This window comes from Hyalella azteca, unplaced genomic scaffold (assembly GCF_000764305.2).
Source record: "Hyalella azteca isolate HAZT.00-mixed unplaced genomic scaffold, Hazt_2.0.2 contig5402, whole genome shotgun sequence".
NCBI lineage: Eukaryota > Metazoa > Arthropoda > Malacostraca > Amphipoda > Hyalellidae > Hyalella > Hyalella azteca.
This window is the reverse complement of record NW_025935594.1, coordinates 1-15,764: the sequence shown is the minus strand read 5'-3', so window position 1 is coordinate 15,764 and position 15,764 is coordinate 1. Positions and strand designations below refer to the sequence as shown.

At 40.1% G+C, this 15,764-nt stretch overlaps 1 protein-coding gene across 1 annotated transcript; it reads right to left on the bottom strand.

Moving 5' to 3' along the window:
• Positions 1–1,577: 1,577 nt before the first annotated feature.
• LOC108675378 (mRNA-capping enzyme) lies at positions 1,578–15,275 on the bottom strand. The gene is made up of 12 exons (XM_018163381.2): positions 14,993–15,275; positions 14,497–14,689; positions 14,147–14,258; positions 12,840–12,946; positions 9,518–9,701; positions 8,520–8,638; positions 8,162–8,280; positions 7,524–7,652; positions 6,923–7,114; positions 6,274–6,374; positions 5,560–5,750; positions 1,578–4,957 (listed from the first exon to the last, which is right to left on the bottom strand). Exons 1-12 carry the CDS (start codon positions 15,191–15,193, stop codon positions 4,506–4,508), a joined length of 2,100 nt encoding a protein of 699 aa, XP_018018870.1. The 5' UTR covers positions 15,194–15,275; the 3' UTR covers positions 1,578–4,505.
• Between the last annotated feature and the right edge of the window lie 489 nt (positions 15,276–15,764).

Genomic DNA, 15,764 nt, shown 5'->3' with positions numbered 1-15,764 from the left:
CACTCAATAAAAAATTGTACCGCGGAGTAAAGTCAATGAGCAAGAGAATACAAGATAGAAGAGACAAAGACAGTAAATGAGCCTGAGAAGACGATGGTCTGGTCTTCACAAGACGCGGTGATGTACTCACGCGTGTCGCAAGCTGGGACGACGCCGGCACGGAACGCGTCTTCAAAAGCGGCGCAATGAACGCAACATCGGCACCGGCCGCAAATAAACCTGGCTTGATAATTCTCCCTCCCTTGCACTCCATGCCGTCCCTTGTTGTTCTCAATGCAAACGCATCGAGTATTCATCCGAGAATGGATGTCCTTGCCGATTTGTTCATGTGAACAAGAGCATGTCGGCCACTTACCACCAAGTGCTTCATAAAAGATCATGAAGGGTAGGTGGGCATTTTACGGGCACAATGGCTACACTCACCCCAGCGATCGTTGATTTAACGTAAACAGACAATTTAGGAGCTCCGCATTCTGCAATACAAAGGCAGCACAGCGCACCTCCCTGACCTTTCACGAGCACACAGCACTTTTTTATTCACGACTATGAGACGAAACAAAGCCTTGATATGAATTTCCTAAAGTGTTCGAGCGTTGCATCGGAATCGTAATCTTTGAACTATGAAATTTTCGTACCAGTATTAAATTTCAAAATTCTCAAATGAAAATGAATGAATTCGAACTAAATTATGACTACAGGATCTCCAGGCAAAGTTATTCATCGTTAATAATGTACAATCTGATCAAAAGGCGCGAACTTTTCTGCTCTAAACTCACCGAAATCACAAGCTAAGCGAGCGGCCGCAGCAGAACAAGAAAGCTCAGGCTGCTCGTGATACTTGGACTGATAAGATTGCTTCCGCTGCCATCAATAAATAAGTCCACGGTCGGTTTGACCTCGCATTTTGTCTACAATACGCCAGCTGCTATCTTTAGTCAAAAGAAGGAAAATAAAGAACGGTATCAGCGGTACAGAATTCCTTAAACGTGGCTGGCTCGAAAAATCTCCTCCATCTTGCAGATTGTCATCGCGGCCTGGCCAAAACCAAACGGTTGCGGCGACTGCAGAACAAAGGCGTTAATGAATCGGATGCTGATTATCCTGCCAACATGGGGACCACGGACAGCAGGGACAGGGATACGGTAGGGTTTTGTTGCGAACACCGAAACAGTGGATTAAATTTTAATGATATTTGTGATTTGTCGCAGTAAGTTGAGCTCGTTTCTTAAAAGATTATTAACTTTCGGTAAGTTTTTTTTCTTGAATTAAGTTGATACGGCAGCCCAGGAGAAATTTCGTTGCCATAATTTAAAATAGGTCGGAAAAATCTCCCAATTAGTGCTACTTCTTGTGCGCTAAAATATACGTGTTAATACCCATATTCAAAGTTATATTTCTTCCAACTTTTTATGTAATGCAGTGATGACAGGCTAGCCATTGTGCTTTACTAAAAAAAATTAAACTTTACCTTATTCTTTACCCGATCATTCAGATACTGTTAGTGGAAAATGAAGTCAAGTGAGATTATAAAATAGTAACCGATATGGCAGTGGTCCAAATTGGAATAAAACAACAAAAACGTTCGAAACTTTTTTCTTTTGCAATGTATAAAAGGCAATCGATGTCCAGCACCAACATCGGCGATTTCTCATCACGAAAATGTTCACGATATTTACACAAGTGAAACTCAAGTGGCTAATATCATTTGTAGTAAGACTGATAACTGCAAATTTTAATGACACGACCAAACCAAAAGCAGGAAAGGAAATGACCGTGGAGTTAGAGACTAGCATTTGCCCAACTCAGCGAATACAGAGTAAATTTTTGACCATAGATGGCATTAATTAAGACCCATTTTTACCAACTGTACCAGCAGCTTTTCTATATTCAGATCATACATGCTATTCATAAAACTTTTGATCATAAGATTCTTTTCTAGCGTTTGTAATTAATTCCCATAAGATGAAACTTTGATATAAAACAGGTGGAACAGGGAACTTCAAAAAACAAAGCTATTGCACAGTACCTTTGAAAAAAGCCAAAAATTAAGTTAGAATCCAATATAGTTAGAAATTAATTAATGTTTTTTAAACAACAAATGAATTCCATGTCACTAAACCGGGCCCAGTTCACTCATTGATTCATCGTTCTAAACGCGACTGAAATTCGCTGTTCGTGCAAGCAATTCAAAAAGAAAAAAGAAAATACGAAAAGAAGAAAATACGAAACAAGTCATAGATGGAAGAAACAAGTCATAGGTCGAAGGAACAAGTCATAGAGCGAAGAAACTAGTCATAGATCAAAGAATAAAATCATAGATCAAAGGAAGAGTCGTAGATCGAAAATACAAGTCTTTGGTCAAAGTACGAAGATTTCGATGAAAGAAACAAGTCTGTGGTCGAAGAAGGATCACATTCAAGGAACAAGTCTCATGTTGAACGAGCTCTCAGTGCAGTTGATATTCCTTGTTCTAACATCAACAGCTGTTCACGAGTCAACAACAGAACATTCCTCCTCCTCGTGAACAACATGAACGCGGTCACACTTGTAAGACTCACAACAGACACGAATGCTCGTTGCTAAATACAAATATACACGTGAGGTCATCTCAGGAAAACCCGCAGATTTTTGATAACGCAATACATATGTACACGTATCACTCCCCTGACTATTTTGTGTAATTCTAACCAATAAAATCCTACATTGTACAGAACATTCAATGGAGTAGCTACTTGAATTCAAATTGGAAAGTAAAGAAGAACATGAACACCATCAGTATCGAGGCTGCGATGATGCATGCAAGAAACGCACCAGCAGTTATAGCTTATATAGCTTATATAGCTTAAGTTCATTGGCATTGTTCTATCTTCATGAGCATCCAGTTCTAGGAACAGTTTTTGGTTGAACAAATAAAAAGTTATTCCTTTTAAAGTTACAAGGCAACTAATTTTGAAGGTTGAAGCATTTTTTGAATCCAAAAACACAATGTAGTTATTATTATTATGTTATTATTACATATTATCCCAGCTTCGTCGTGAAATCTCAGCAGTATTATTTACGAATTCAAGCCCTACTTGCGGTACAAAAAAACTGAAAGACCAAAGCCTGTTAATAATAGGAAATACCATCAGCAATACAACACCTGGCTCATTTATAGAGAGAAATGCTTTAGAGACATCCTGCTCAACGTCTTACAAAAGAACTGATAAATGGATGAAATAAGGCGAAGCGTAAATAAAGAACAAGAAATACCAACACTACTTTCCACTTGAAAACCGCCGTTGCAGTCAACTCGTCGTCTGTCTGGAGGGAGACTCTGACATAGGCAAGTTTCTATGAAAGCAGTAGCCACCATTTACGCTATCCGAAGTGAACGAACCAAAAGTTTGCTCCGAAGATATTAGCAGACGCCACGTCCTCGACAAATCTCGCTCGAGGTATAGTATCACATATTAGAAACGCACTATTAGGCTCATTAAATAAATTATGATTGTGAAAGGATAAGATCAATAGTGTAGCAGTTCACGAAGGGAATGTGTTCACAACAAACAAGCGTAGCACACCCCCTCCAAGTGTACATTGAATAAGTACGCATCCTCGTGTGCTTCATCATGAGCTAAGTGGATGAAAATAAATACATACACGAGTATTCATTTCAGCTAATTACAAACACTCAGCCTTAACATTGTATTTAAATGAATCTAAAGTAACAAAAGCAACAAGGGATAACGTGATGATTTACTTCACGCCAATGGGAGATGCAAATGGCCAAGCTTCCTGCTGATAACAAATATTTTATCCTTACCGGCCAGTGCACACGCTACCAAAGTTAATACTAACGAAAAGAGTTCGCAAACAAGTCTCATGCAGAAATACTAAACTGCCAGATACACCATAACCTTTATTTATATTTTACATCGAAAAATTCCCAAACCTTCCTAGAGCTATCCATAAATAACTTCATTTGCTATTTAACATCACAGACTGGAAGCTTTGCTTCAGCTCCCAATGAACTTCCGAGGCAGAATTATACAAAAATTTTTTCACTGACACGCACAGGGCAAGTGGATAAGAAGCGTCAAAAAATTTTCAGAACCACACACGTTCAAACTCTGTTGATAACGCTTCAACCTAAGTGCGGGTCAAAATGCGCATAATGACGAGCTTTCTGACATATTTAGTGACTTTTTTTTTACTTGACTGGTTGGTGAGCTTCGAATATCAAGTTTGAATATCATGAACAGATTATTAAAGTCTTATCTTATCTTATTCTCATCTTCGTGTTGAGTTGGGATCGCTACGTGGCGCGTATAATTAAGAATGGGACGACGAGATTTGGGAGCTCAAAGGATAAATGACCTCAAGCCATGTCCCAAGCGAAGATACAAGCAGGGCTCGATACGACGAGAAATCCTGTGTGTCTGTGTGGGGTTAGTATAAAAAAAATGCTTGAATGGAAAAAGTTCGTAGTGGACGGGCCTTACAGTGCAGGAATACGGTACTTTTCAGGACATACATCGTCTTTTGGTGGTCTGTTGAGATGCCTCGTCCCCGCTGCTGTTATCGTCCTCGTCGGAGCTCAGGCGCTGGCGCCGGCCGCTGTGCCCTCTGGCGTCGTAAGACTCAAATTCTAAGGAGGAATCACTCGCCCCATGCCAGTCGCTGGGCATGACCAAGTCTTCGGAGGCGTTTGAAGTAGAGGCGGAACCGAGGTGCTGATCTTCGTGCTGCCGGAAACTTTTTCTGGCGTTACCGAGCGCGTTGTGATTGTTATTAACGCCGTTAGTGTTCACGGAGGGATGGTGGTTACGAGCGGGAGGCTGGGCAGGGGGTCGGGTTGAAGCGATGCCAGGAGGCGGTGGCATGAGTAAATGGTCGGGCTTGCGGTAGCCGTGTTGTGCGATGTAATCCAGCAGGTATTGCTCGGTCACAGGCTGCATGATCGTCTTCACCACAGCTGAGAGAGAGAGTCATGGGTGAGCAGGGTAGCTTAGAGTTGTTCTTTTGTTAATCAAACATCAAGATAATTTAACACGTGGAATGCGCTTCCCGAAACAACTGACTGCCGGCTGGGGCGATTCTGTTTGGGTTCCAATTGAACCTCCCAATTTAAAATTATAAATATACTTTCTTTGATATTCACTAACACTAGTTGAACACATTTTGTATCATTTCAAACCTTTATATTCTATTATCAGTGTGATAAAAATGACAATAATACTATCTCTTGTGGTTCAATTAATATTCCCTTATTTTAATAAACAACCCACCGATGGGTCGCATCGCATTCAACGTGTTAAATGACACTTGGATGACAATAACAACGACCAGATGAGAGTACACCATTGAAACTCAGGAAGGATATGAAACTGTTTTGTTTGCTAATGAAAGACATTGTTCCATTTCAGAGGGCAACTAACGACTCTAGTTATTGAAAATATAAATTTGCAAGATATTCATCCTATCAATAAACACAACTGAAGAATGATTTCAACAATAATATATGTTATATATATGAATCATTAGTACGGATGACTGGCACACGGCAATTGAACGGACCTTCAGCAGTCTGGTAGCTGTTGGGGAAGGATTTATCTGTGCGCTCTCTCATGAAGACCCACTCTCGCTTCTCGTTGACGCTGCACTCGATGATCTTGTTGTCGTAGTTCTTCAAGTTTTTAATTTTAATCTCACCAAAAGGCGCATCCAAACCACCCACGAACAGCAGACCAACTTTCGAAGTCAACAACCTGAACAAAAATTGAATTTTTTGGCAATGTACAGTATACTGGTAAAATACAGTATATAGGTAGCATTTGTAACAGTCCTAGGTACAAGAATATTTCTATGTAAACCTGTTCGTTGCAAAACTTGCAATTGGCAACGAATAACAAAATGTCGTAAACATCAATTGCAAAAATTTTATTCAAATATATAGGTACTTTTAATTAGCTGCATTACATGCAGTTTCATTTCACGGTAAAATCAAACTGTATCTATTAGCATATATATCAAGGAACATGTTATCAGTTTCTATAATATTGATAACATGATACTGAAAATCCTTCCCAGAAAATCGAGCACTGATACGAGCTGGCCTCATGAGCAGCAGCCATGCTCGTGGCACGAGGCACGAACTGGCCTCATGAGCAGCAGCCATGCTCGTGGCACGAGGCACGAACTGGCCTCATGAGCAGCAGCCATGCTCGTGGCACGAGCTGGCCTAATGAGCAGCAGCCATGCTCGTAGCACGGACACGAGACGCGTTCTCACCCCTCGCCGCCCCGCGTGACGATCTTAAGCTTGAAGTCAACGGAATTGTGGGAGGGCGGCTTCCATTTGAGCACCGCGTCGCACCGTCCGCACATGTAGGGCTGCAATCAAATAACTGATCAAACCATGTGATTAAATAATATCTGATCAAATAACTGTACATCAGATCAAACCATGTGACGTGTCAAAGGTGAGGTAATAACAGAACTGTCTCGTGAAAAGCGAAACTAAGTCAAATACATTCAGAAATTGGGACTGAATACGTTATGCGTGGGACTCATGACAAGGTAGGTAGTTATAGTTAAAAAACAAATATTATAGTTTCAAGTTGATTACCAGGATACCAGATGAAATACTCAAAGATTCAGGTAAGTAAATTTGCAGAAGTTAATACAAAAGCATTTTTCAACAGCCAAATTTCAAGTACACGTGAGTGCGTTAAGAAGAAATATCATATGGCAGTTAATGGAACTGAGCTCATACACGTTATCCCAATGAAAAATTTAATTAAATCAAGAGCACTACTTAACAGATGTGACTTGAAAAACCAACTAGCAACTAAAAATATAACGAACAGATAACAACAATAAACAGACGCGATAGAAACATAATACAAGATAAGGGAAGGAGATCTTAAAGCTTCACACACCAGCTGGTCAGGTTGGAATATTAGGCCGTCAGGTTCATGCAGAAGTTTCTTGGTGAAGCTGTCGCTAAGAAGCTTCTTAGTGTTGCACTCGCTCGCCTCCCAAAAGTCTTTACGCCGCACACTGAAGGGCTCCCGCGCCTTGTTGATCTTGCCTGTGGTGATTGCGAAGTTGCGCGGCATGATGATGTCCGTCTGAGATAATGGAACTCGTCATTACAAGACCTACCTACAAGGAATCTTAATCGAAGTGTGTGGAGGCAAACGCAAAAATATGTTCAGCTAAACATTAAGCTATGAAAGGCTAATAAAAACCAGTCATGAATCTAAGAACAACTTGTGACACAAATGCATTTGGATTCAGTAAAGTCCTTTAAACGCTCGAAGCTAGAAATGCTGCAGAAGCTCAGAGAGAAGCCTCTGGTCAAGCTCAAAAGTGCAATAAAAACAGATTTCTGTTTAATTTCAAAGAAGTGCTAGTGGTCAATAATTTAATATTGTTTTAAAACAAGCGTTAATTGTCACAAATTTCTTCATCATTAAACAGATCAGAGTCACTTGCTATGAACTAATCATGTTGATCACATTACAAGGAATGCATTACGTTGATTCTCTCCCATCGCAGCCAGAAGGTGTCCTCTCTGATGTCTCTGCCACGGATCCTCAGCGCGTCGTAGATCAGGTATCGCGGATACCGCTTCTTGGTACCGGGCTCCACGTCTATCACAAGTTCCTGAACAACATTACAGTCTTTAACTCGTCATAGTCATTGTTTGTTCCAATACCTATGGGACGTACTACCATGAGAAAGGACCATGATACATGAGCGTTAACCATGAGGAAGGGGCCATGATACATGAGTGTTAACCATGTGAGAGGACCATGATACATGAGTGTTATCCATGTGAGTGGACCATGATACATGAGCGTTAACCATGTGAGCGGACCATGATACACGTGAGTTAACAGTGCTATCTCCGCACTGCCTCATGTGCACGTATCAACGCCACTGTACATTTCAACATCAATGTAGTCATATTGTAAAAATCCTGAATTATTCTTCATTAAACATACCACAATTAAAAATTCATTGTATGAGAAGCCAAAGCTATGTAAACAAGTAAACAAATACTATATGCGGTACTGAAGTTTGAACTCATTGAACTCTATACAGTATGTGTATAACCCGTAACGATTTAAATGAATTTCTACGATGACGGGTGGGAATAAATAGATACTGACGCCGTCTATGAGCGTGTCTTTGAGGTTGACGTTGAGATCGTCCTTGTCTTTGAAGGTGATGTCCGGGGCGTGGAAGATGCTGTTGTCACGGTCAGACAAGTAGATCTCTCCGCCACCGTCTGTAAACAAAGCATTTGTTGTGTTAATGCATCGTACAAGTTTATTGCTATCGAAAAAAAGTACGGTACCGCATTACCTACGAATAACGAGGCGAGACTTGCGAGAAAAACAGTTATTAAACCCTGATTTATACACATGTACTCACTAATAATTATTTATATACATCATTTATTAGCTCTAAAATATATTAAAGCTCCCAAATTTGGTTATATGCTTTGAAGGACACCATCAAACTGACCAATGAGCATCATGTATCTTGTGCCGTCAGCCTTCCAGGAGACATAATATGGATGGTCCTTCAGCAAGGAGATATTATCGCGCGACATGCTCACTGGCTGGCAGCCTGGGAACCCTGACCTGTAAACAATAGACAACTTTAACTACATAATATTTGAGACAAATTCAAGAGAGACGTTGTTCTATAGATTGAATTTAATTTTTAACTTCACAACGGGAGTTGAATGATCAAGATCGCGAGATCGGGGGACAAGGTGATCGGGTGAGATATAAAATCTTAAGGATTACGTATCTATCTTTGGTAATGCCACACGAAGCTCTCATTATAATTCAGGATTTATCAAATGAAGGACAAGCTGATAGGGACGATTGATAATGTCAGTTTAACACGTTGACTACGAAGTGGTACATATGCGTACCAGGAAATGTATTTCTCCAGGACGTACGGTAGTGGTACATAATTAAGGTTGCCTAAAATCGGCCAAATCCGAGAACAAAAAAGGCCAAAAAAAAAGGGCCATAACTCATAATATACTAGTTTATTTGTAGCTTCTGCTATAAAAATTCCATTCATTTTCTTTTTGCAGTATTTAAAATTTAATTAGGAAGTACCCCAATCATAAATTTTAGCCGGCCAACGCAATTGAGAAAAATAAATCGCGGAATTTGTCCAGAAAAAATGATCGTCTGGCAAAACTGTTTAAAAACAGTACTAAAAATGAAATAATAGTACAAGATGAAGCAATCGTAGTCAACGTGTTAAGGTTAGAAATATGCAGGACGTAAAACAGCAAGTAGTTGCGCTGGAAAACATCTAGTAATAAAGCAAAAAAGTTGTTATTTTGACAATGAAATGTCATTGCCGAGCTTATTTGGAGCTGCCAAGAGATTTTCTGCACCGAATATTCAGTAGTTAGTTATGCAAATGGAAGTGCAGACAAAGACAGTCACACCACACCAATATAACTGAGTAGGCACTTGAACCAACAGGATACTCACGACCTGAAGCCACACATGTCCTGGATCCTGCGCCGCACTCTGCTCAGCACCTCAGGTTGCGTCACAGGACGCACGTTGTCGACGCCCTCCATGAAGGTGGGGTTGCTTTTGTTCCTCTCGTGGCCGTTGCGCTTGCCGCCCCTGACTCCGCTAGAGCCGCTCTCAGTGTCGGAGTCGTCGCACTCTGAAATAATCAGGCAATTCAGTGACGCTTGGGTAGGAGCAAAAAATTCTGGGACATTCACTAGTTCCTAGGTTTATTAGGGTTTGTTTCTGTTTGCTCTATTCAAACCATAAATGAAACTGATGTGCACTAGTGAACAATAAGCAAGATTTTGGGAGAAATAAGAACAAATATGACAAGTTACAAGGCAGAACGCTGGAAAAGCGTTAGTATAAGTAAAACAAAATCAACAAAATAATTTTAAACATTAATTTTTAGTAGGTACAGAAGATGACAGCTCACACTAAAATCTTCCCACTGTTCAAGATTAAACTTTTTCTCCCCATTACCTACCATATCATCTGTCCGAGCGTGAGAATCAGTGTCTTCAGTGAGAATTTGAAAAGAATGTATTAAGTAAAATGTCTTAATGATTTTTGGTTCGAATTATTGTCCATATTATATAATAAGGAGGGGTGAAAGAGTGGTAACTCTAATAATAATTATTTAAGATAGGCACAGAGAGGAATTATTTCAGGAATAAATCAGGTAGCTGTCTGGATGCTATCGCAAGTGGACAAGCAAGTGTCAGAGCCATCAGAAGTGGATGCGTATAGAGGCTGGGCTGTGACTGCAGCAGATAGAGTTTGGTTCGCGACTGCCTCACGAGATGTTTGAGGATCTTATATAGGCTTGCTACAATGACGTCACGTGAGGTGACGCGAGAAATGCTACTGAAGGTATGGGTGGTGACATAAGACAACCTAGCACACCAGGGTAAGCTAGGAGCTGAAGTACAGGCCGTTGGAAAGACAGTGATTGGTAATATTCAGCCAATGTTGGTCTGGTGCTAACAGGACATCATCTCATACGTCTTGAAATTGAATGGCTGTAAATGACAATAAGATGATCTACATTCACCACAGAGGAGTATAGAAGGGAGAGATAAGGTTGTGCTGTCAGCAACCAGGAGTATAAAAGGTAGAGCTAAATGTTGCATTCTCAAGCTGTCTATTGACAAGTTACAAGGCAGAACGCTGGAAAAGCGTTGGTATAAGTAAAACAAAATCAAGAAAATAATTTAAAACATTAGTTTTTAGTACAGAAGATGACAGCTCACAATAAAATCTTCCCATTGTTCAAGAAAAAAATATTTTCTCCCCCATTACCAGATCATCTGACCAAGCGTGAAAATCGGTCTGTTTTCAGTGACAATTGGATAAGAATTTATTAGGTAAAATTTCTCAATGATTTTTGGTTCGAATTATTGTCCATATAATATAATAAGGAGGAATGTAAGAGTGGTAACTCTAATTATAATTATTTAAGATAGGCACAGAGAGGAATTATTTCAGGAATAGATCAGGTAGCTGTATGGACGCTATCGCAAGTTGACAAGCAGGTGTCAGAGCCATCAGAAGTGGGTGCGTATAGAGGCTGGGCTGCGACTGCAGCAGATTGAGTTTGGTTTGCGACTGCTTCACGAGATGCTTGAGGATCTTATGTAGACTTGCTACAATGACGTCACGGGAGGTGACGCGGGTAATGCTACTGAAGGTATAAGTGGTGACATAAGACAGACAAGGAACAAGGGGATCGGACCACTAGAGGATGCACGGCAATCAATAGAATAAGCAACTGCTGGCAGGGTAAGCCAGGAGCTGAAGTACAGGCCGTTGGGAAGACTGTGATTAGTAGGTAATGTTCAGCCAACGTTAGTCTGATGCTAACAGGAAATACATCTCATACATCTTGAAATTGAATGAATGGAAATGACAATAAGGCAATCAATATTCCATCAGAGGAGTAGGTATAGAAGGGAGAGATAAAGTTGTGCTGTCAGACACCAGGAGCACCTATAGAAGGTACATAGAGCTAAAGGTTGCGCTTTCAAGCTGTCTTCGTGAGGGGTTCACATGTTGTACATGGACGATTGGTTTGAACAGTAAGACAGTGGCATCTTTAGTCATAGATGAAAATTCAACAACTCAGATGGTGCTTCCAGACGGTACGATGAGAGAGTTGAGCGTAATGTGACTACGCTTTGGTTCAACATTAGGCGCACTGCACTCTACATCAGCAATACGAGCAGGAATGGTTTGATCCATTCTTTTGCTGCGGCCGAGAGCCAGGATATTTTTAATGCAAGCAACAAGAGTCTACCCACCCAACCAGGCTTGGCGATCTAGTCTACCTGCCATATTATATTAAAAGTAAATTGTGTTTGTGAATGACGTTGATTTTTTTCAGCTGGGCAGTGACAACTACGTCGTCACTTCTGTGTGTAATTGTACAAAATATAGTTCAATTGGAGTTAGCTAAATACTGAACGAGTCTCAATAGTTCTCGGTAATTATAAAATGAGTTTTACAACTACGTCAGCACTTTTGTATGTAATTGTACAAAAGTTCAATTGGAGTCAGCCAAATACTGTGTGAGACCCAGTAGTTCTCGGCAATAATAAAATGAGTTTTACCTATTGAGTGCAAAAATTCACGTTACTACTGTGTCAAGAATTTCTCTGCAAGCCTTCCTCCCAAAGAATTGAATAAAGAGAAATTTTTATTGCACAAACAGATAAGCGATTAATACCAAATAATATTTGAAGAACAAACAGGCAACAAACATCAACACTATTATTGAAGCATATAAATCTGATCACGACACGTGATCTGGTGTAGTAGTGTCTTGCATCTGACCAATTGACCACAATTTCAAATACCGTGAAATGGGGTAACTTAGATCACTTTTTTTTATAAATGATGCCATTTTTTTACTAGCTAAATTAAACTTGAATTTAAACATGCAAAATACAGGTCTATATCTGTCTCTTATACACATCTAGATGTGTATAAGAGACAGGTATTAGGCCTTTAATGCCCATTGACAAAATTTTTCTATGTCAAATAGTTTTTGAGTTGTGGGGGTTTTTGTTAAAAAAACGAAAAGTGGTCTAAGTTACCCCGCCGGTCTAAGTTACCCCATTTTACGGTAGCTTCTGACTCACTTTTTAACTAATATTTCTGCTGGCACAATACTGAAAATATAAAAGAATCCATCTGACGAGCCTCATGACCAAAACATACTTAAAAACAGAAAAGAATATAAAATTCATGAGGTAAGCAGAGCTCTAAATGCCACTTTTTCATGCCAACTAACCAGTGTGCCAGGAAGGCAGCGCCGGAGCCACGGGAGGAGCATCATCTCCATCTCCGTACCACTGGAACAGCTGGTTGATGTAGTCTTGCTTGTAGATCCCAGGAGACCTGCAATGCAACAAACTTATGAGTAAACCTGCAGAGGTGATACTTCTCGAACAAGACCTTTATAGCGCTAATCTATATCAGAGTAAGGGTTAATATTACAGCATTCCTCCAGCAATATTACAATGTAATATAAAATAGTATTAAGGAGTACAAGGCAGCGTCTCAATTTAAATAAAATCACCAAAAAATTACTGATAGAAAAGATAGGTACCGGTACTGGTACGTATCTGGAGAAAGTACAAGATGCAATTGTAAAATTGTAAAAATATTAAGGCATTGTAATGACTGAGAAGTAAGGATCGGATCAAAACTGGAATTTAAATTTTTAATTGGTACCTACTGTACCTACATCAATTAATTCAGAAGTTGTAAACTTAGTAATTTTTCATAGTTTTAAACAAGAGTCAAATGGGACTTCTAAATTCCATGTAAAGAAGTGAGAGTTTGATAAGGTATTTTTTAATATGTGAGCTACATTATTAATGGGATAAGAGACAAAAGGCATGACTAGATTTGGAATAACAAGATTCAAAATTACACGGTAGTAGGTACACAATAAATATTTTATTGAAGATATATCATTACATTCCTTGTAATTAGAACTGCAAACATAGGTGATNTCCCATACCTCATTCCACATTGTCTCTGCTCCACTGGGGGACTGCCCCATAAAAGCCTCTGTTCAGTTGAGGTTCAGCCACCTTATCACACCACTCTTGGTAAATGGCATCTTACCCGCTGATGCATACGGAGAAGCCAAACAGGCTCTCCGTAGGGAGATCGCCTCCCGCATTGCAGCGACTGATGCAATAAATGCCATCTTCGCTGCTCCTCCACCACCGATTGCATCGGTTGAGGCCTCACTCCCGCGCCCCTACCGTTCGGCGCTATCCCACCTCCGCTCGGGATACTGCAGCTCCCTGGCGTCCTACTCTGCTAGGATCGGTCGCTCCCCTAGCTCCACCTGCCCGGAGTGCGGGGATCCCCTCCAATCGGTCCAGCACCTCTTTGCCTGCCCCGCCTTCCCCACGTCCCTCAGCATCTCCTCACTGTGGGACAACCCCGTGGAGGCAGCAGCATCCCTGGCTGGATTAATATTCGCCCACCTCCCCTTTTCCAGTGCCGGCCTCCCACCCACCTCCTGAGCCTTCCTCCCGGCGATGGCGAGCGTGACGGACGCAATAAACAACAACAACATACCTGCTCCTGGCAAACATTTGCACTGCAAGATCAATGCTGATGTCCTCTTGCTCCACGAGGTATGAACAGATCATGAAGCCTGTCCTGTTGAACCCGTGTGTGCAATGCACGGCTGTGCAGACCAAAAAATTCAATTTGAATCAATTAAGCAAGACAAAATGGCATGGATAATACAATATAGCTGGATGATTAATAATAAATGAAATGAAACAAAACCAAGATTGAATTGTTAAATCAAGTTAGTTTAGCATGAAATATAACTACTTCAATCAAGACTTAAATGAGCAAAATTCTAGAAACAAAACAATAAGCAACAGAATTAACTGGTAAGTGTAGGTACTGAACCATACCAATAGCTTTCAGAGGATATTTTGCTTTGAATGTTGAGCAGATCCTTATGAAGGTCTGAACAGATTCTTGTGACGGAGCTTCCCCATGACCACGGCAGCTGAGTTTCACATACCGACAATCATTGCTTTTGACGTCTTTGAAGTCATAGAAGCGATTTGTGTTTGTTAGATCAACCCAAAGCCCAATTTCAACCTGATGGTAAAATAAAAAGATGATCACACAATTGCATCTACAAAAATTTTTTAGTGGCAGATTCTTCTCACAAAATGTTTGTAACTATCATATTAAGAAATGCTTCAAAGAGCTGTACTTGACCACCTGGGCAAAGAAAATGAAGCTATTTTAATTGGAACATTAAAAATATTGTATCTTCAATGAAAAATAATATATTTGGCATCTCTTGACAATTTTGAGACAGAATCTTACCAGGGAGCAATTTAAAACCGACAAGACTATACAAGAACTAACTAAAGAGAGATATGTACATTTACAAACCTTGTGGCTTTTCATTGAGCCAATAAGCATGTTGGGTGAGAATCTGTTGGCAGGAGGAACTTGATCATCAAATTTAGCGCTGAGGGGAGTTTTGAAGGCAAGGAACAAGCCATGAATCAAGCCATCTGATTTACGAGGACATTCCAGCCATCGTTGTGGGATGGGCCCAGGGCCTGAGCCATTGCTTTGTGAATGGTTCATCTGGAAAATGAGAATTGCTTTTAACACGTTGACTAGTACCGTCAACCGGCGCTACTCGAGACGGTTTCGAATGCTTTTCATTCATAACTTCTTACCATGAAACATTTCATAAACAAGTTTAGGCCAGAGTTGGCAATTTTTTTGATTTTTTAAAAAAAATCAAAAAAATCAAAAATCAATGATTTTTTTTATTTTTTCATGATTTATTTGATTTTTTCAGCTTTTTTGTCTTTTTTGAGGTGTTATTTTTTCTGTTGCAATTAGCCAACTAACAATAACAGTATATGGATCATAATGGATGGCTAAAAAGGGCACTTATTGCCTCCAATAATGGCCAACAGACCAAGGTGGTGTTTACCACTTAGGGATTTTTGGGTAAACAATTATTGATAAGTCTATTCATTAGCTTTGTAAAGTTTGTATGGAGCAAGGTAATGAGCTCAATATTGACCATTTAACTGGCTTCAATATACAAAAACACTTCAGGAATGCAGATCTCCTAAACATTGAAGAGTCACATAACAGATACTTAGCTGATTGCACAGTGCACTGCAGTGACAGCACTATCAAT